We start from the raw sequence: 21,462 nt of genomic DNA on the forward strand, positions 1-21,462 counted from the left end.
GTTCAATACACCACAAAAATTGCGATACAATGAAAAGAAAGGAAGGTGTCGAAACGACTTGGAGTAGTCTTTGAAATCAGATACCCACTTTGGCCTAAGCGATGGAAATAGTTGGTATGCACAGTTGCACACTGAATGAAAAGTGAAAGAAGATAGAAAAGCAAGCGACAAAAATGAGGTGGCGTGTTACGTAAGGCGAGATCGATAGATAGGTCGGGTCGCGGTCCGGAAATCTTGAGGACAGACTAGAATTCATTTAGTAGAAATTGCTTATATTTCGACTTGGATGTGGACAATGGACATGCTCGTAGACTGTCGGATAGCCGGCAGACTGTTCCACACGTCAGGTCCGGCATATTTCATAGAGGGATGATCTTTTCGGTCGATCATACGATAATTGGACGAGGTGGACACGCGTGTGTTGTACTTGTGCGCTTTTGATCCCAAGGTAAAGAAGTCATTAGAATATCCGGGGCAATGACCGCAGTGGAACTGATACATAAACTTGGCGATCTCTAGTTTCCGCACATCTTTTATGTTTAGGACACCGAATCTATTCGGCAACGACTTGTTGGATGGACAACCAGGCCCCTAGCTATGATACGGAGTACTTTGTTGTAGTTTTTGCAGAGACTCGAGTGCAGTTTCACTCGCTGACAACTTTCAAGTGGCCCAACATCATATCCATTGAGTAAGTAGTGCAAGTAGGTACAATCTACTCAAAGTAGAAATAGAAGTACTGTCGCAAATTTCTACTCGAGTACAAGTAGCGACCGCCAAACCTACTTCAGACTTCCTACTGACCACCTATGAAAATAGTCCCATGTGTCGGGACTTCTCAACCTTTTGTGTCGAAATGTGTGATGGCTCGACGTATTCCCAACAGTGAATCCCCCTTTTCACAACGCGGCATCTCAAACACGCAAACATATTCAATTGTAGCACAACAATATAATTACTGCAGAACGATATAGAGAAAATTACGCGGAAAATAAAAATAAACAGTGTGTGGATTGACGACGTCACTCCACATCAGGAAACATCTCTCCCCCTTATCGTCGCGACAGTATCATTGAGGCGAAATAAATAACGGATCTGATTTCAACGGCAGTGTAGAGTTGGATTACGCGTTTTCGAACGCAATTTTTCTAATTTTCAATGCAAAACCATTGCAAGTTTCCGAATATATTGCTGAAATCTACGCTGTCTTTGCAATTGCTGAAAAACACGCTCTGGGATTGAACTGACTCGGACAAAAGATGGAAGGGTGAAAGCGCAAAATATCAATCACCACGACATTCGTGGTACAACGTACACAAAAACGAATTAATCATTCACATTTTAAATAAGTAGAATCGATCGGTTTCTGTCATATCGGCCTTGACCAATCAGTCGGGCTGGGCACAACAATTTGAATCGACTAGTGAGAAATGTTCATTTTTGAGAGCTAAATGCTAAAATGTCATTCTCTTCTCACTGACAACCAAGCTATCAGTGAGTGTGATAGTTTTGACACTATTTTCCAAATGTAGATATCTGTAGGCCTCAATTGGTCGCACACAGCTTACGAAATGATATATCTGTTGAGTCGTGATCAACCCACAGCATTGTCACAAAGTGCAATGAAATAGGTATGGACGAGACATACCAAATCATATTTAACGTGATGTAAAACTGGCATTATATTCGTTGTGATCCCATAAAAAGTAGGCCTACATATTTAAACTTTCCGCATTATTTACGCTGTTGTATTCCCAGCCTTTCTTAATCAGGATAAAAACTAGTTTGATGATATCGTGAAGAAATTCCTTGGCGCAACACAAACTTGATGGCGATCAGAAACATAACTCTACGTTAGATTTATCGGAGAAACAAAAAAAAAAAATCAACACAGACGCAAATTCACTCGGAATATGAGTCCTGAACGCCAAACGTGATTTACACGGAAACACAAACTTAATAGCCCTCAGAAAAGTAAGCTCTACATAAAATTTAGCGTCGGGCACAATATCAATCTACAGAAGTCTGGTCCGAATAAGAATCATCGACATTTGTTCTGTCCAAAAATTCAAACTTACAATTATCGCCAGATTCCAAACCGCCCTGTTCCTGCTCAAAATGAACCAGCCCCGAGTCGGGAGTCAGCACCTGGTTCTGTTCCGATCGAGTTTGTAAAATACTTGGCAAAATTTCGACGGGAGACATTTCCATCAAAGTATCGTCCGATGTCTCGAACCCGCTTTCGCAGATTGACGACGAGTTCGTTTTTTCGTCAATCTCACCCGAAACGGGCGTGACTTTGTTCTCAAAACCTTGTTCCGGCTGATTTTCAACGGTAGCAGAATTGTTTGAGTCACAATTATTCTCGTCTTTTTCTGTTCGTTGGTCTTCATTGTCATGGGTATCCACCCCAGCGTCGTCGTCTGAAACCTTGGGAAGTTGGGAAACTTCCAAATCTGAGGTTTCAAACCCACTTTCACAGATTGATGAGGATTTCGTATTTTCTTCAATCTCACCCAAAATAGGTGTAATTTCAGTCACAAAACCTTGTTTCGACTCATTTTCAACGGTGGTAGAATTGTTCGAATCACAATTTTCCTTGCTTTCTGTCGAATCTTGACCTCCATTGTCACAATAATCAACACGTGCATCATCATCTAAAACCTTAGGAAGTTGGGAAGCCTCCAAATTCGAGGTTTCAGACTTACTTCCACAGATTGATGACGATTTCGTCTTTTCTTCAATCTCACCCAAAACGGGTGCAATTTCGTTCACAAAATTTTGTCGCGACTCATTTTCATTGCTGTTAAAAGTGTTCGAGTCAAAATTATCCTGCCCTTTTTCTGTATCCTGGTCTTTGTGATGGGTATCAAGGTTAGGAAGTTTAGAAGCTTCCAAATCAGTTTTTGATTCTTCAGATGTACGTAGCACCGAAGTCTGGTCGCTATGGTGATCGCTTAACGACTCTTTGAGGCCTGAATCTGTTATTTCAAAGTCCTGAAATCCTTTAGGGATATCCTTTGCTTTATTATCGTCATCAGGAAACTTCGTAAAGTTAGAAGCTTCCAAATCTGTACGTGATTCTTCAGTTCTTTCTGAGCTTGAGGTATCTTGATTGCTCGACTTTATGCGTACAGCATCCGTCTTTTCTGAATCCGAAAATTCTTCTTTTGTTATACTTTCATCGGCAGACATTTCTTCCGCCCCAAAACTCAAGACAGTGTTCGTCAAACGTTCGGCCAAAATTTGTAAATTTTCAAACCTTTCCCGACTGCCGTAAAACGACGAAACGTCTTTGGTCTGTAGTGTCTGTTTGTCGACGCCACTCGATTCAGAGTCTCTGGGTGCACCAATGGATGAATCTGATGAATTTCCGGTTGAAATTACAGTTTTTGTATGTTCTCGAGTCGAATCATAGTCTCCGGATGAATTTCCGGTTGAAATTTCAATCTTTGTCCGTTCTTGAGTCGATTTCGAGTCTTCCGTTACACCAATGGACGAATCTGATGAACTTTGGGTTAAAATTTCCGCTTCTGTCTGTTCCGGAGTTGATTTCGAGTCTCCAGGTTCACCGACGCAGAAATCTGATGAATTCTCGGTCCGAGTCTCGAATTTTGTCCTGTTTTCAGCCGACTCGGGGTTTAAAACCGGTTGGATCTGGAACCGACATGGACCCGGGGGTTCCGGGAGCTTTTGTTCTTCTCTGAGAGGCTGCAGTCTGGCTTCCGCGGCCCTTTTGGACAGCTCGTAATTGCTCAGCATCACGGGCACGTCCTGAAACGCAGAGGGGATTACTGACAGAGTACTTTTATACTCTCAGGTTTTGCCTTCTTACGCTACATTCTCAAGTGGATGGGTATGTAGACATTTTCATTTGAATTTTTTTAGCATCATTTTACCGAATAAAATGGTCAAAAAAATAACGTGAAATATCCTCATTAGGGCTGTTCAGTAGAAGCGAGATTCGTGCAGTAGAAAGTTTTGAATTTATCATAAAAAAACAAAAAATTAAATTTCAAAATTTTTCTGTCAACCCCAAAAAATGGTTAGGCTGTCTGTAGAGATGATGTACACCAAATTTGGCTCAATTCCAACCACTAGAAGCGAATTTATAGCAGTAGAAAAATTTGTATTTGAATAAAATAGTATTTACGGTTCTTTCATTATTCATTATAAAATCATGGAATTAGAAATTTTTCTACAGCAGTAACTTCGCTTCTAGCGGTTATTGGGTCGGCAGAGAAATCCTGAAATGAAATATTTTTGTTTTTTAATAATAAATTCAAAAGTTTCTACTGCATGAACCTCGCTTCTACTGGTAGGAACGGAGCCAAATTTGGTGTGCAGCAGTTTTTTTAACCAACATAACAATTTTATCAAGTAGCCAGTGAAATCTGAAGGGAAAGTTTTTTTGAACAGCCCTAATCTCCATGTCACAATAACTGGATTTTATTTCTGAAAAATTATTTACAAAGAGTTCTAGTCCAATTTCAAAGTAGGCACCACCGATTAACAGCTCAAAGTGCTACTTCTACTTGATGATAAAAACGCAGGCTACCTTGGTCTCATCTGGCAGTAAGTCATGGTTCATGAATTGTAGAAAGAATGTAAAAATGGAGAGTAACGGCCGAACTGAGATCACCTGGTGATAGGAAACGCTGACTCTCGGTAAAAACTCTGGCGAGTCTTCTGGAGTGTCATCGTTGCCGTCGGCAACAGGTTTTGAGGTTTCTGTAACAAAGGAAGAGTCAGCTTTGGTAAAAGTATCGATGATATTCGGGCGGTACCTTGGATCCGGGGCTGATTGTTGCTGTTGTTCGAAGCTGCCGACGTGTTGGTCATGTCCATGTATCTGGAACAAAAATTGATGAGATGTTAGTAACATTCTCCCCTTTTACATATCAGCTACACTGTGGGGTTGTTCAAAAATGGCTTCTTCAAATTTTACTGGATACGCAATAAAATTGTCAGCTCGGCTCAAAAACGCCGCACGCTAAATTTGGTTCGATTGCAATCTGTAGAAACTATTGATGTTTGGAAAAAATTTGGATTATTTATTAAAAATTGTTTTTTTCAAATTTTATTGGCAACCTCATGGAGTTGTTAAATTGTCTACAAAAACGGTGCATAGCGAATTTGACTCAATTCCAACCAGTAGTAGCGACGTTATTGGTGTTCAAAATTTTGGATTCGAAAAAAATATTATTTATGGTGTGAAATTCTTTCATTCAATAATCTGAAGGAAAAAGTTATATTTGAACAATCCCACTAGGCAGTTTTTCCCGAATTAGATTAGAGTTGGAATTATTAAATTATTAAATTATTAAATTCGCAAAATGAAAATGGAGTTCATTTCCGGAGTAGAAAGAAATACAACAAAAATCAAGTTCAGTTCACACCAAATCATGGCAAATGTCTGTACACCGAACTTGGCTCGTTTTGTACGATACATACCTGCAGCTTTTCGGCAAAACCAGGAATTACCCTAGATTTATTACGGGATCATAGAAACATTTCACTAATTAGACTAGAATTAGAAATCATCAGACCATGTCAACACGCAATCGAACCTGATCTCTGTTTTCTCTCTCTCTGCGGCTCTCCGTGCTTCCTCCATTCTGGTCGCAGTGGCTTGCGCTTTTAATGCTGCGGCTTCTTTGTTCCTAGCGGCGTACGCGACCATGTTGCTCAGCAGACTCTCTTGTTTCGCCGCCAGTTCTTTCAGCTGGAAGAGTCAGGAATCACAATGACCGCTTACTCAAAATATGGACAGTTTATTCCCCGCAAAAAGCCGCTTGGAATTTAGAAAATACATACTTTTGAATGTTAATGCCAGGCTGTTATAGGCTGTGTAAACCAAACATGAAATGTGTTTACTTTGATTCCGGGTAATCGCTGATTAAATTGTTAGATTGCCCACAAAAACTCTGCAGACCCAATTTGGCTCTATTCCAACTGGCAGATGTGAATGCACAAAAGTTTGAAAATTTTAAATTTATGTTAAAAATTTAGAAAAATTTCATATTTTACTGTCATTCCCATGGAATTGTCAAGTTTTCTAAAAGTACGATGCTGAACAACTTTTGCTGACTTCCAACCGGTAGAAGCAAAGTGATTGCAGTTGAAAATTTTGGATTCGCAAAAATAGCCTGGACTGCGGATCATCCCAGCAATATGATTGAAAAACCAAAAAACTTTGCTTCTACGGGTTAAAATTGCGTCAAATTTCTTTTCATCATTATTGTAGACACCAAATTGCTATTTCCAGACAAAAAAAACACTGACCCTCCCCCACATACATTTTTTACATCTACTCTACTCACCGCGTCCTTCTTGTTAGGCTTGTCGATGTCCAGCCTGAGGAGGGAGTCGTTGATCTTGAAAGCGAGAGAGAGCGCCATCAGCCCCGCCACTTTGATGTCGTTGTTTCGAAGGTCCAGTCTTATAATGCGGGTCGACTCGGCCAGATATTCTGCTACCGCAACGGCCCCTGATATTTGGATTATAAAAAATAATTTGATGATTTGCATCCGATATGGATTTACGAAGATTTTAAACATTTAAATAATACATTCATATTGAATTAATGTAAATGTTTTTTACAATTCCCTGACGATTACCCGTGAATTCGGGTTCATTTCAATATGAATATATTCTTATTATTCAATTGCTCTTGGACGGGAAATTATTCACGCCCCTCAATTTTCATGCGGATTTTCACAAATTTTAGCCATCCCCAGAGGCGGTCGGTAGCAAAGTGCTTTTATTTCATGTAGATTCTACCCACTGGCACTACTTCCTTGAGCGGTTATGTTTTCAGACTATTTCTGTTGAACAGTTTTCTAGGTAAAACTAGGTCTACAATACACAATTTTATTCTAGTTAGACTAATGCCGGCAATATAATTACAATCTTAATTTGTGAAATATTTCTGTGCTTTGATTTTAATTGGAATCCAGTTTACGGTTTTCCTGAAAATGCTACGAGAGAATTGTATCGTACGAAACGAGCCGAGTTTGCTGAACAGACATTGACTTGGTACAAGCGAACTCTGTTTTTGTTGCATTTCTTCCAGATTAGGAATTTGATTGATTCTCAAGTTTTTGCGAATCGAGTACTTGTAATTTTAGTCTAATTTGCTGCAGTTATCATTCCAATTCTAGTCCAATTTGGGAAAAACTGTGTAGCTATAATTCTAATATAATCAGGAAAAGCTGAAAATTTTCCGACTGTCCAACTCTGGAACAAACCTTCGTCTGTGAGTTTGGTTCCGACCAGACCCAGTCGAAGAAGAGAGTGGTTTTGTAGCAGACCTTCCTTCAGTCTCAACATTCCGTCGTCTCCGATCGTATTTTGTCCGAGGTTCAGAGTGGCCAGGCTGATCGTTTGTTTCTGAAACACCAAAACATATCGTTGCGATATGCAAACCAGGGTTGTCATGACTGGACTCGAGTCAATTTTTGTATCGATTCGACTTGTACTCGAGTCATTGTGCATGACTCGAATCGAATTGAAAGTCACATGACTCGAGACCAGGATGGCCAAGACAGATATCTCATTGTAACTTCGAAGAATAGTAAAGTTACCACCATTTCGTCTATTGGTCCTGATACTTAGAAAATGGGGTCAGAAACTGTTAGGACTGAGGGAAATTACGATATTATGATTATGACTTGGTCACAACCCTGCCAAACACTCACCAGAGCGGATTCCAGTTTGGCCATCCCCGCGTGCGTGATTTGATTGTTCCAGAGCACCAAAGTCTGCAAGCCCCCGGTGGGGCCGTTCAACCCTGTGGACGCGGCTTGCGAGATCAGGCCGGCGCACAGGTGACCCAGACCGATGTCCTGAGAGAGAGTTATATATTTCCGTAACCATGAAACGCAAATTCAAGAATCATGCATGAGATAGTTTTCAAATTTCCAAACTGATATTACGTGACTGAAGTTCAGCTAAACATGATTTTCTAACAAACAAAAAAAGATGATAATGAATATAATGCTAATCAGCGTAACCTTTGCTGTACGAGTCAGGTCTACACCTTGAACCCCGGAAAACCCCGGGATTTTTTTTCAAACTCCGGTCAAGAACCAATCGATTAACGACTCTACAGTCGGGGACACCCATACATATTTCGTAGTGATCATCAATTTCATGCAGCAGTTGAGTAGGAAAATAAAATACACAGAAACCAACTCAAAACCAAACGGGCAACACTTAAACACTAAAATGAATACACAGCTTCCGTATTTTATCTGACGAAAGCAAACAGTGCTGATATTGACTGATAGTGCTGATATGAACCAAATCAACCGAATTGATTTTCGCCGCAATGACGATCTTACTTCCTGCAAAAAATTTGACAAAGTCATGCAATGCGACGTACCTGAATGGGGTTATTCCTGAGGTCGAGCAGCTGCAGGATTCTGTTGAACTTGAGGAGGTTTGCGATCTGCAAGGCGTCCATCACGTTGAAGCGATTGTCGGCCAGGAAGAGCTCGCGCAGGGTCGTGTTCATTCTCAGAGCCGCGACTGTAGGAGAGAAACAGCACTTTTGTGACAATGCTGTGGGTTGATCACGATTCCCCAGATATGTCATTTCCATTATTCACAGTTTCCACAGTTGAAAACAGTATCGAAATTACAATTCTCGTTGATGAATTAACTATTAGCGGCAAGGAGCGCATAATTTCAATATTCGACTGCAATCACATTGTGCCCAGCCCGAGTGTTAATGCATTCCAAATGATACACTGTAAGTGGTCAATAGATCTCGATCGATTAGTTAGGTTGCTATAAGGTCTGGGTAAATAGATATTTCATGTGGTATCATGGGACTCACCCAGTGGCGTAGACAGGGGGGGGGGGGGTAATCGGTGTCCGATACCCCCCGTTTCCAAGCTCGAAATACCCCCCCCCCCCGTCTTACATATATTTCCATTGATCTAATATATCTTGTTCTAATTCGATAATCCCCTAATTGCCGCGCGGCGTCATCACGCCATCGATCAATCAGACAATGCAGTGCGGTGATGCCTTTTTCTCATATTGCTCTCTCGTCTACGGAAGCCCTAAAAACGCATCTCGCATCGCTCTCCCGTCTCATCTGAACGATATTATCCAGTTACAGAACCAGAAGTCACAGCAACAATAACACTCGCGTTGAAATTTCGATACCGCGCGAGTTGGTTTTCGTGTTTGACAGTCTATTGTCAACAAACGTTTAGAACATGCGCGCTAGGCTTGTATCATTAGAGATAGCAGATCCCTACAGTACCAAAACAGATTGTACTAATCCAATGTTCTGTATGGAATCTATTATGTATTGATCCAATTTGCGATCATTTTGTTCGGTTGTTGTGTGTGGGTTTCCACTTTCCAGTTCTCCAGCCGTTTCGTGTCTCGGGCCTCTGGCGCATCTGCTGACTGTCCTGTTATAACGCGCTTGGCCAGTAGCAAAACATTGGAGGCTAGGAAAATTAGGCTGCTCTGTGACTCGCGGCGCGTGATAGTGCTACTCGATGAGCTATTGTAATGACCAGAAGTTATAGTCTTGGCCTCGACAATTCGCAATTGTCCCTTCTACACCGCAAACACGTTTAGGAATGCATTTTGATCGCGAGCCTAAGCCTGCGCCAGCCCACTGTTATTCACGTGATGAAATCGCACAAGCTCGAACGGTAATTAGTCTTTACCATCGCCACACACCAAAAATACTACACCATCGTGGCAGACAGTAAAAATCATATTGATTTAAAACAAAATTAATCCTGGTTGTTTGAATCAAACGGCGACAGACTATAATTCATTTGCGTGTTCGTCTTTGAGCGCAAATTGGAGAGATCTTCCACTGTGCTGTAATATGATCTGCGCGCACTTTCGTGATTACATCCTCGCTTTGGTAATTAAGGTCAAGATACCTCGCTGTCTGCAAATAGTGGCGCGCAAGGCAAAAGCGCCTTCCGTTTGTTACTGTAGCATGCGACTGCGCATAATAGAGCTATATTTTAAGATAACTGGCAAATGTCCATGTATATAAAGACGTAAACACAAACGAGATTATCTTACCCTTGTTGTATCGGCATTTGTGTGTATTAAACCGCAATAAAGTGGTTAGCATAACGAATATCATCTTTTCAAAAAATATCCCCCGTTTTAATAAATATCCCCCGTTTTCTTTCGGCTGGCTACGCCCCTGGACTCACCAATGAGGAGCAGGGGCCGTCCCGACAGCAGAGCATTTTCGAGATGAAGAGTGACGAGCGTGTTGCTAAGTCTTAGCGCCCGGCCAACGAACGGAGCCGCTTGGTTGGACAGGGGAACGCTGTGGCCGTCAAACAGACGCAGACAAGACATCTGAAAAGGGAGAGAGTTACGCGACGATGGAAACCTATGATTTCAAGCCAAGTTGTATGATAGGGTTGTTCGAAAATAACTTATTTCTTCTAATTTCACAGGTTATTTGATAAAATGGCTAGGTCGGCGAAAAAACGATGCACACCAAATTTGACTCAATTCCAACCTAAAGAAGCGACGCTATTTTACTCTCCATGAAATTGTTGAGTTAAAAAAAAACATGCATAAAAGATTGGGCTCAGAACTAACCAGTTGAAGCGAAGCTACTGGAGTAGAACATTTTGGATTCGAAAAAATAGTATTTACGGTGGGAAATTATTTATTAATTACAGAACTGCCCATGGTGAATCTTATTTTTTCAAATCCAAAAACTTTATTTTACCCAACCTAACAATTTTATGGGTTAGTCCGTAAAATTTGAACGACCCTATTGTACAACTAGAAAATTTTCAGCTTTCCCGAATAATATTAGAATTGTAGTCAGTTTTTTTCAAACAGTTGATATCAAATTATATTTCATTTTTAGAAGCAAGAGAATGGCTTATTTCTCATCACCTATAATAGGCCTTTTGCAGGACTTCGATCACGTGACTAGATACGCATAGCAACAACAAATTGGTTAGCAAGCTACTTTCTCGCGCACCTGCTTTAGTGCTAAATATCGCTTAGTGTACTGTTGATTTCTGGTTGTAAACGTTTCGGAAATTTGTTGTAGAAGTCATCAGAGATTTAGCTATGCTAGATGTCAATCCTGTACAAAGCACATAGAATGATATCGTCAGAATTACGCAGAAATCCATCGGTAACGTAGTCGTATTACGGTACTCAACTCTGATCATATGTACTTAAATTTATGCATTTGAAGTAAAGCGATTGGCTTATATTCTGGTAAGAGTATTTGTTAGTTCAAGCAGTACTATTTGTCTGTTGTGGAGCCTGATTTTGGATGGAAGATATGGCTGAAGCAGCCGGGACCCGCAAGGATCAGGATATACTGTCTGCTGGTTTGGGTGCTGGGGCGTGCTGCTATAAAACAAATGTCGCTGAACACATCGGACGTATCTTTTGGGAGAACCTGCCGTCAAGACTAAGCAAATCAGTGCACTTTATTGTTGCCTTATACAATGCCAATTTTATTACTACTACTTTGCAACTGCGATTGAAGTGGATTTGGCAAATCACACTCGATTTTGATAAATAGTTGATGTCACATATGTGCGATATTTAGCGAACTAAGGGAAGTAACTATCATATAACTCTTAGAGCAGCTCAAACGCAGTGACAAGATCGGTCATCCTATACCCAGACGTGGTCATTGTTGGGAACCGAGTTGAAGTAATGCCTTAATTTATACTCCAGTACAAGTAGCACTAATTACATCCAGGACATGTCCAAAGTACTTTAAGTGGAAGTAGAAATGAATTTCTGAAAAGCGGTCAAGAAATTCGTTACATGAAGTAGATTTGGTTGAGGGTCACTTAGTTTTAGAAATTGATGCCATGTGACAACTGTAAACATTGCATGTTGCATCTTCTTGATCAACGCAAAAGGGTGATGACACCACAAATAAGTGCAATTTTCAAAAATTAATTTAGTTACCGTGGTACTGGGGCTATTTTGCCCAGTTGTTATGACAACCTCACGCTTGAAGGGGATGCAATCATGCGCCAAAGCTACTTTCTAGTTGACAAAATCCCAAACCTGACAAAAAAGTACTACCTAAAAAGTGTCAAGTAGAAGTGGAAGTGGCCTAAACTCATAATGACGCTAGTACTCAGGTAAAATAGTACTTCGTTGCTGACCCCCTCTGTGTATTGGCTCAACCAACTCAGAAACATCCTCTAAAGACGACTAACATTGTTTCTTTCGCATTGACTCCGTAATATTCTGAACTTATGATATTCTTTGATTCATTGAATTTACAAATAAACTTGCAAAGAAGATCGATTTATTATTATTTTTGTGTATTCGATACCCAGAGCATAAGAAATAGTTGAAGAAAAATGGATGGTAACCTTATCAAGTTCAATAACTGCCGAGACTGTTATGCCTATGTATTTTCCTCTACCTCCATAGCCACTTGTCTAGACATATTCATAGCATCCACGGAAGAGCGCTTGTCTTGCTGTACACAAATGAAATATCATTTTCAAAGCAGACATTAACATCGGGAAAGAAGTTCAGGACAGTTAGTCAGTGGTCAGATCATCTGCTGACATGAAACCACGCTGCCTTCCACCGCATGACCAAATTTTATGTGGTGATAATAATTGGCTCCAGGCTGAATTCTTGACGAGGGCATCATCAATTTCTTAGTTGCCTATGTTCGGCTCTCTTGGGATAATCCATCAGATCATTAATCCGTATGCATGTGGTATAGCCATATGTCTTGAAACTCAAGATATTTGCACTGTGCCATAGAGTGAAGTAATCCAATCCAGGCAATCAATCAAGTAATCCAGGCCCCGGGACAGTTTGTTTCACCCTCAATTGGAGCTGATGATCATTTTCCTTCGGGTAGTGGCACTTGGCAGCATGACAGAATGATCAATAACTTGAAATATATAGGTGTAGAGGTCTAAATATTTTGAATTGTTTAACTGAGAAGTCATACAATAGCTTAGGATATTTAATATATATATGGTATGTAGCACATTGCATGAATTCATAACACATCAACGTACTGGCACTGGCAGTCATTGTCTCTTAGGCTTAAAAATAGCAGTATCCTATACATATTGCAATCGATATCAATCATCAAAATGCTGCAATGATTACCAACTACCGCTACAATACAACCATAGCAATTTACAACGTAGCTACGCTGTAAATTGCTATGATACAACTATAGTATACTATCCACACCTAACTTAATGCTGCAATAAATATCACGCAGTCAATGTCCTGCAATGTCGAATTTTGTGTCATAAAATCATAGTTGACCACCAAATAACGGCTACAATGTCGATCATTTCGACGCAAGGAGTTTACATAGTTCATGAATCAAAGACATCCAACATATTTGAATCCTTGCGCATCTCCATGACACTTGCGAACGTTTACAGCCCGAAAACGATAATATACTGTATCCGAAATACGGCTACGTTAACGACGGATTTCTGCGTAATTCTGACGATATCATTCTATGTGCTTTGTACAGGATTGACATCTAGCATAGCTAAATCTCTGATGACTTCTACAACAAATTTCCGAAACGTTTACAACCAGAAATCAACAGTACACTATGCGATATTTAGCACTGAAGCAGGTGCGCGAGAAAGTAGCTTGCTAACCAATTTGTTGTTGCTATGCGTATCTAGTCACGTGATCGAAGTCCTGCAAAAGGCCTATTATAGGTCTACAGTTCCCTGTATTATTTTAAGGAAAACCAGAAATAGATTAGATTGAAAATGAGAACATAGAAATACCCCACAAATTAGATAATAAATCAGATCACCAATATCTCGTTCTAATTAGACAGTTAGAATTATCTCGTTATCCAAATATGCTTTCAAAGAGACCCACCTTTCTCATCATGTGCGCGGCTGCCTGCCAGCCCCGGTTGCCGAGGTTCTTGTTGAATCCGACCAGGACGTTGACGGCAGATTCGTAAAATTCGATCATGTCAAACAAGGACGCTCCCGCCTGAGACAACAAAGTTGTTTGCCGGCGTCATTTGTTTGTCACGACATGTTCACAAATAGAGCCGGGCCGGGGCAAACTCGAGAACCTGCGTGGTTCGAGTCTGAACTGAGTGTTAGGCTTCGAGTCGAGTCGAGTATTACCACTTACCAGGGTTGTAATGAGTCGACTCGAGTCAGATTTTTTGGTGACTCAACTTGTCTCGAGTCTTTTTTTTCAAATGCGTGAAATGACTCGACTCGAGTCAATTTTAGTATCGACTCGACTTGTAAACGAGTCATTGCGCATGACTCGAACCAAGTCATATGACTCAAGACTAGGACGGCCAAGACAGACATTTCATTGTAACTTCGAAGAATAGTAAATTCACCACATGATTGGATTTCGTCTATCAGTACTGATACTTGGAAGATAGGGCCAGAAACTGAGGAAAATAACTATATTATGATTGCGAGCCGGTTAATATCACTCTACCAGAGTTGATAAAAGTGGTTGAACTGGAGTGAACTGAAAACTGAACAGTGAACATAATGACTCGGATTCGACCCTCTAATAGCTGACTTGGACTCGGACTTGTGGTGAACAGAACATGACTTGAATTAGTCAAAACTATAAATGTGAGATTGACTTGTGACTCGGAACATTGTGACTTGGCTGCAACACTGCAGTATTCGACTACCAATGATTATGACATGATAACAGTAATATTGACTTGGAACGTTAAAAAATGCATTTTTTACGGACACAAGGTAAAACTGACAGTTACACGCCATTGAATATAATTCTATATTTCTCACAGATATGTAGTTTCTGTGAATAGTCGTAGCTTTGTGCAACATGTTTTGGGTGCCGAATGACACAAATAACCCAGATTTTGAGGCTCCAAAGACAGTAAGAAGCCATTGAAATTAAATTTTTCATTGAAAAAAAATAACGAAGTGCGATCGCGTATATTTTTTTGATATTCAAAAACATCAAATATCACTATCTGACTCGAATCATTTTCGAATCATCAATTGCTACTAGAATCATTTTCCCCAACCCTACTCATAACCAAGCTCGGTTCATAAAGGAATATATCTGACGGAAATGAGCACGTCTTTCATTAGGAAATGGAATTACAATTTGTTGAGGGCATAACACTAGGCATCGACAACATGGTTGCAGAACGCTATCAAACGACCTCCAGCCTATGTAAACACGTCGTATGAATATTTAAGTCAACACTCATTTCCACGCTTCATCAAACAGGAGAACGGTGATGGATATTGACTCTGTCTATTGACAGGCACTCTTACTCTGTGACATCATAGCACTCGGAAAACCAACAGCATTACCAAGGACATGAAAAGTGGTTCAGATGGCACAAATAATTTCTTCGTTTTCGCAGCCAAAGCATCACAATAAAATAATAATGGTGCAAGCAGGCAAAAATGGTTAATTCACGATCGTCGATGACTAGTAATGCCAGCAAGATTACATTTTAGGTCAACTTGTGCTCACACTTGTGCAAACTACTGGATTTCCAAAATGCGGAACTAAAACTAAGAATACAACAAAACCTTTAAATACAATTCGAAACGATTTATGTATATTTAAAAGAATCGATTCGGTTTTCCACAAGAACGTCAGTAATTAAGACATAAGAAATGAAGCACTTGAAATATAGACAGAACGATGAACTCCCTGTGTTGCCGCAGTTGGCACCAAGGTTTAATATTACGTAGGTGGACATAACATGATGTCAGCTGTGCATGACTCTCTAGCAAATTACGTGGGTTTTCAATAACATCGATCACCTACAATGCCTACAATGCGCAGTCATGTCAGTCCAGCTTACATATCTCGATTGGGCAATTGAAACAAGATGAATTGCTTTACACGCGTTGTGGAGTTTGTCAATCTCGTTAATCTACAAATAAATGCCACTCATTCCGCTATATCAAATTTTGACTTTGCACAATTATTAGTGCTACTTTTAAGTCTGGGCGAAAAAATTTCATAATTGTGACATGGTATCCGATATAACACATTAAACAGAAGCTTCTGGTCACAACCAGTTGACAAATCACATGCAAAAAGTTTGCATCTTAGCAATGAATTGAATACAAGGTATGACATAATCATGACGACACACCACACGAAAGGCTCTAAATGCGAGGGCACATTGACTGAACAGAGCACGCATCTTCGATATTCCGAAAAACTGTATTCAAACGACATAGCACTGGGTTCAAACCTATGCACGCATGCAGACCAGGGGTTCCCAACACTCTTTACACCATGACCCTCTTCTAAAATTATCAGAATTCAATTGCCTAATTTGTTGTGCATCAGACAACCTAATAATTTCATTGGCTGGCAAGTTAAATTAGAAAAAAAATTATATTTATTTTTATTAAATAGATCCAAAACCTTTTTCTTATGTAGCAATGCTCCTATAGGTTGGGATTGACCCAAAACTGCTGTGCAGCATTTTTTTAGGCAACCCAACAGTTGTATCAAGTAACCAGTAAAATTTGAGAAAAAAAAGTTATTTTGAACAGCCTTTTTGAACGCTCCTTTGTCATACTGCTATGTAAGATAACATTCGTCATACTTCCTTCTTTTAACATTACAAAAATGATTAAATATTAATAAATCTAAAAGTAAAATAAACATAGAAATTCAAGATGAAAAAGTAGTATATTGCTGCTGATGCAGTAGTATTATTATTAAATTTTAATCTATTTCTGTTGTTATAGCGATGCAGATTTAGAGATGATAAATGTTATCATGGCCAACAGTTTGGGAACTCCTTATTTAGACATTCGGGCCATGAACGTGGTAAAAGTTCTGTTTGAACCTATCATAAAAGCTGACCCCCCTCAAAATTCAGCGACAGAATTTAAAATGAATAGGTACAGTATTGATATTGAAATAAACGAGAACATTTTCGGCTGACATCCGTCATGGGTAATCGTCAGCAACTAATAACAGAGAAATTGGAAATGGAAACTCACATCTTCATCCAAGTTCGTTGCCTCCAGATCTATTGTGACGAATTGAACTCTTTTGAAAATGGACTCCAACGTTTCAACGACCCGCATTTCCAGCTTTTCACCTAAATACATATCCTTGAGATGTAGGAAAATTCTTCGATACCAAAAGATGATTGATTACGGGGATTCGCCAATTAAATTGTTAGGCTGGCTAAAAACGTTGCACACTAAATTTGACTCGATTCAAAGTGGTAGATGTAAAGGTACAGATTTTAAATATTTTGAATTTATTATAAAAAATTTAAAAAAATTTGAAATATTACTGTCAACCTCATGATGTTATTAATTTGTCTAGAACTGCTAGAAGCGCAGTTATTGCAGATGGAAATTTTGGATTGCAAAAATAGCAACGACGGTGGGTAATCACAGAATTATTTATGAAGAAATTAAATAGCTTCGCTTCTACGGGTTGGAATTGCGTCAAATTTGTTTTGCATCGTTTTTGAAGACAACTCAACAATTTCACGGGGTAGACGGTCAAATTTGAATTTACAGCTCTAATGCTCCGCCACCATTTTGATGTATAAAAACACAATGAAATGAAATGGAAAAATCAAAACATTGGAGAAAGAATCAAGATTGTCGGCTCACAGTATAGTGTGGACTTGGGAATTCACAAAAACATGCTATAACATGCTAATAATACATTAATATTGAAATGGAACCAAAAATTTTCGGCTGACACTAGTCCGAGATATTCGTCAGTTTTTAGCAGAGTATTGAAAAGAACATTGCATATTAACAATTGTACCACCAAATATCCCAAGAGACCAATCACTATGTTTTGTGTCGTGTTCAAATCGATGACTATTTTGGCAGTAATGAGCAACAAAGTATGGACATTGCAATTACTCATCATCACTCGCCATCTCCTACTGTAATCAATAAATAAAATCAATAGCGACCAACCTTTCAATGTTAACGAGTTGGCACGAACGGTGAAGTCTCGGATTTCCTGAAAATAATGAAATTTGGGTTGCGAAGTTTCTATGACCAACGGTCACCGGTCACCGTGCAACAGTGGTACCGGTAAGCAGGCTTGGACAACTAGAGAAATTTTCAGATTTTCCACATTACATTACACAGTTTTTTTTATAAATATGACTAGAATTAGAATTATACACGTCTATTTTTTCCATATCTAATTAGTATAAGGATTATAGCTACATACTTTTTTCCAAGTTAGATTACAACTAGAATTACTGACTTTGCGAAAACTTGGACATGGAATGGCTAACATACTAACTCATCAATATATTGTTGAATTGAATTATCACATTAAATTGTGTTTTCTTGATAGGGTCTATTTATCGCTTTTATTGTAGGCCTGCACTCTACAGTGTTGTCATAATAACTCATAATCACGGCAACATTAGATTAATATGGTGACCAGTTCAGAAAAGAAAAACTGCCTCAAACCTGCAGCTGAAGAAGTAGTTTTGTGATTGGCTTCACGTTCCAGCTCTGGCAAGCTTCCGTGTAAGCTTGGATCAGATCCTCTGTCGTCGTGTTGTGTGCTGCAGTGAAATCATTTTTGTCGGAAAGGTTGCGATAGGTTTGCATTGGAAAGAATAATATTTAGTCTATGAAATGGATTTAGCCTTCAGAAAATATAACACTGGATACCCAGTGCCTTGGGCTGCAAGAGTAAATTCTTCAAGGGGCACTGCACTCTAAAAATGATGTCGTCTCAAATTGAAGTGCAAAACAAAAAAAAAACATTTTTGGCCGCAGCCGATTTCTTCAGAACGCCACCGTAATGGAGCTGCAAGTTATTGAAATTTCCACAAAATCTTCACGCTCCAGCAGTCACGCAAAGATCAAACTTTATATAGTTGTTATCCGATGTTATGAAGGAAATAAGTCGTACACGCCAAGGTGGTTTCGATACCATGTTCAACGGAAGATGTTCAGTCAGGAGATTCATGTCAAAATCGGGCCTAGTGTATTCTATTTAGGACAGAAATCGATCATGTCTAACAATGTTTGATACATAAGAATAGGACATGATCTATTTCTGTCCTAAAGAAATAGAATACACTATGCCCGATTTTGCCATAAATCTCCTGACTAGACATCTGTCTTTGAACGCGGTATCTAAACCACCTTGGCATGTACGACATATTTCCTTCAGAACATCGGCTAACAACTATAAAGTTTGATCTCTGCGTGACTGCTGGAGCATGAAGTTTTTGTGGAAATTTCAATCAATTGCAGCACCATTACGGTGGCGTTCTGAAGGAAACGGCTGCGGCCAAAAATGTTTTTTCGTTTTGCCCTTCAATTTGAGACCACATCATTTTTAGAGTGCAGTGCAGCTTCAAGTGATTTCACAGGGAATGGGCTACTTGTAAATTGAATTACCGTATGGCTGTTTTTCAAATTTTGAGATCTATATTTCAAATTCATAGAAATACAAGTTTTTCTAAAATTTTCATTTTTTCCCCACAATATATGAGTCTTCTATATTTCATTGCTTCATGGTCATCAACCGTGGTAAGAAAATGAAAACCTTACATACCGGTAAGCTATTTTGATTCCATAGCGACGATATGGGGACACTAAACTCAATTTAATATACTATTCAATTGCGTAGAAATAAACCCAAACATTCGCATTTTCATGCAGGTGATGCCATATTTGGTGATGCGATTGTTGATATACAAAGTTCTTTCAAATTCTCTACTAGTTGCTGACAATTACCCCTGACGAGTGGCAGATGAAAATAATGGGGTTCATTTCAATGATTATACATTAGAATATATTCAGTTCAAAAATGCATAAAACTACAAGCCAGATACTTTCCAGGATCCAGTTTGTGCAAAATTTCAGAATCTATTGAATATTATTTGCTACAGTAGTTGCAGTACCAAGATCCTTGGTAATTAATCGAACTGATTTCAAGCCAAAAGTTTGTACAAAAAACAATACGCCAATATATTTTATATAACCTGTTACAGTAAACCTCACCGTGCTCCCATGGGTTTCTTGGTTCGTTGTAGCCAGAAATTAATTTATCGTCAGAAGGGAAGCTCACCCTTCTCGATAAATTTTTCATTTTACTCATTCCGGTTCCTTGAAGAATACTTCCGCACGAAACTGACCTGTTCAGGCCTTTTTTGTCATCTTTACAGTCTGAAATAATCGAGTGTCAGGGTTTTGTCTATTTTTGAATTCATAAATAATAACAGCCTCTATATCAGGGGTTCCCAACCTTGACTCGGTATTATCTGCGACCCGATAATAATCAGTCCGGCTCTAGTCCCAATATAACAATGAGTTTATCTGGTTATTATAAGAAATCAAAGAGCTTCTTGGAGATACAGCTCTTCAATATACAATTGAATAGTGTATTCGGCTGACACTTGTTAGGGGTTTGGAATCGTCAGCAACTAGTAGAGAATTGGGAAGAACATTGTATAGGGCTATTAACAATCTTACTAGTTACTGACGATTACCCCTGACGAGTGTCAGCCAAAAATATCAGGGTTCATTTCCAAATCAAATGATGTGTGGATATGAAATTAAACTATTATATATTGTAAGTATATATACGCTGTGATAAGATACTGGCGTTAGGTGTGAAACCAGATTTTGCTGGGAACCCGCCAACACTTTCAGCGTTAATAAATCAAAGTCTTCACCATTTTGTTCATCCTTTATTTCATTTAAATTCCCGTTCACAAGATTTGTATCAGACTCTGATTTCTTAATTTCCTCAGAAATGTCTTCCGCACAAACATCCGCCATGATTTTCGGGCCGCAGTCGACCGAGTAGTTACAAGCTTGCTATTTCTCAGACTTCATTGAAGCTACCCACAGGCATAATTATAAAATGGAAATTCTGTGTAAAAGAAACGGATAAAGGTTTTAAAAGGAGAAACTCGCGGATTAAACTAAGCATTCCCAAAGTATTTTTTTGCTGTGGGTCTGTTGAAAAATCATTGATCATCATTTTTTTCAAATTTTAGAAAATGTTACTTCAATTAAAAAACTGATTTATACAGTAACCAGTAGCCAGAAACTTTGAATGATAAAATGATATATATACAACATAAAATTGAGATGATAGTACAATAATTCATTATTATTATATATTCAATGAATGTATTAGTTAGCTTATTTTTGCTGGTAATAAAGGGGACGCAATATCAAGAAGTATAGCTTATTGCTGTACTAGTATTTTTATTTAATTTATATTTTTTCCGTATAGTAAAGCAGACGTTTGAATAAACAAACTCTGTCGCTGAATTCAACTATGGAATTTGTAGTGATGGAAGAAATATTTTTCAGATTTTAAACGTATGGTAACTAAATTTTGACAAGTTCGAGTCGATGATTTGGACATAGGATTTGACGATTTGACGGAGTGATGGTTAGAAGTAAACTCAGATTTTCAATGTAATAAAATTTAAACATTCAG

At 39.0% G+C, this 21,462-nt stretch overlaps 1 protein-coding gene across 1 annotated transcript; it reads right to left on the reverse strand.

Moving 5' to 3' along the window:
• Positions 1 to 931: 931 nt before the first annotated feature.
• Positions 932 to 20,912, reverse strand: LOC145451009 (uncharacterized). The gene is made up of 15 exons (XM_080329497.1): positions 20,684 to 20,912; positions 20,010 to 20,174; positions 18,459 to 18,556; positions 17,949 to 17,994; positions 17,001 to 17,101; positions 13,882 to 14,001; positions 10,206 to 10,356; positions 8,387 to 8,532; positions 7,701 to 7,847; positions 7,251 to 7,392; positions 6,324 to 6,490; positions 5,571 to 5,725; positions 4,788 to 4,852; positions 4,643 to 4,731; positions 932 to 3,774 (listed from the first exon to the last, which is right to left on the reverse strand). Exons 1-15 carry the CDS (start codon positions 20,787 to 20,789, stop codon positions 2,011 to 2,013), a joined length of 3,462 nt encoding a protein of 1,153 aa, XP_080185623.1. The 5' UTR covers positions 20,790 to 20,912; the 3' UTR covers positions 932 to 2,010.
• Between the last annotated feature and the right edge of the window lie 550 nt (positions 20,913 to 21,462).

This window comes from Botryllus schlosseri, chromosome 11 (genome assembly GCF_051294905.1).
Source record: "Botryllus schlosseri isolate E-star chromosome 11, Bs_hap1, whole genome shotgun sequence".
Classification (NCBI taxonomy): Eukaryota; Metazoa; Chordata; class Ascidiacea; order Stolidobranchia; family Styelidae; genus Botryllus; species Botryllus schlosseri.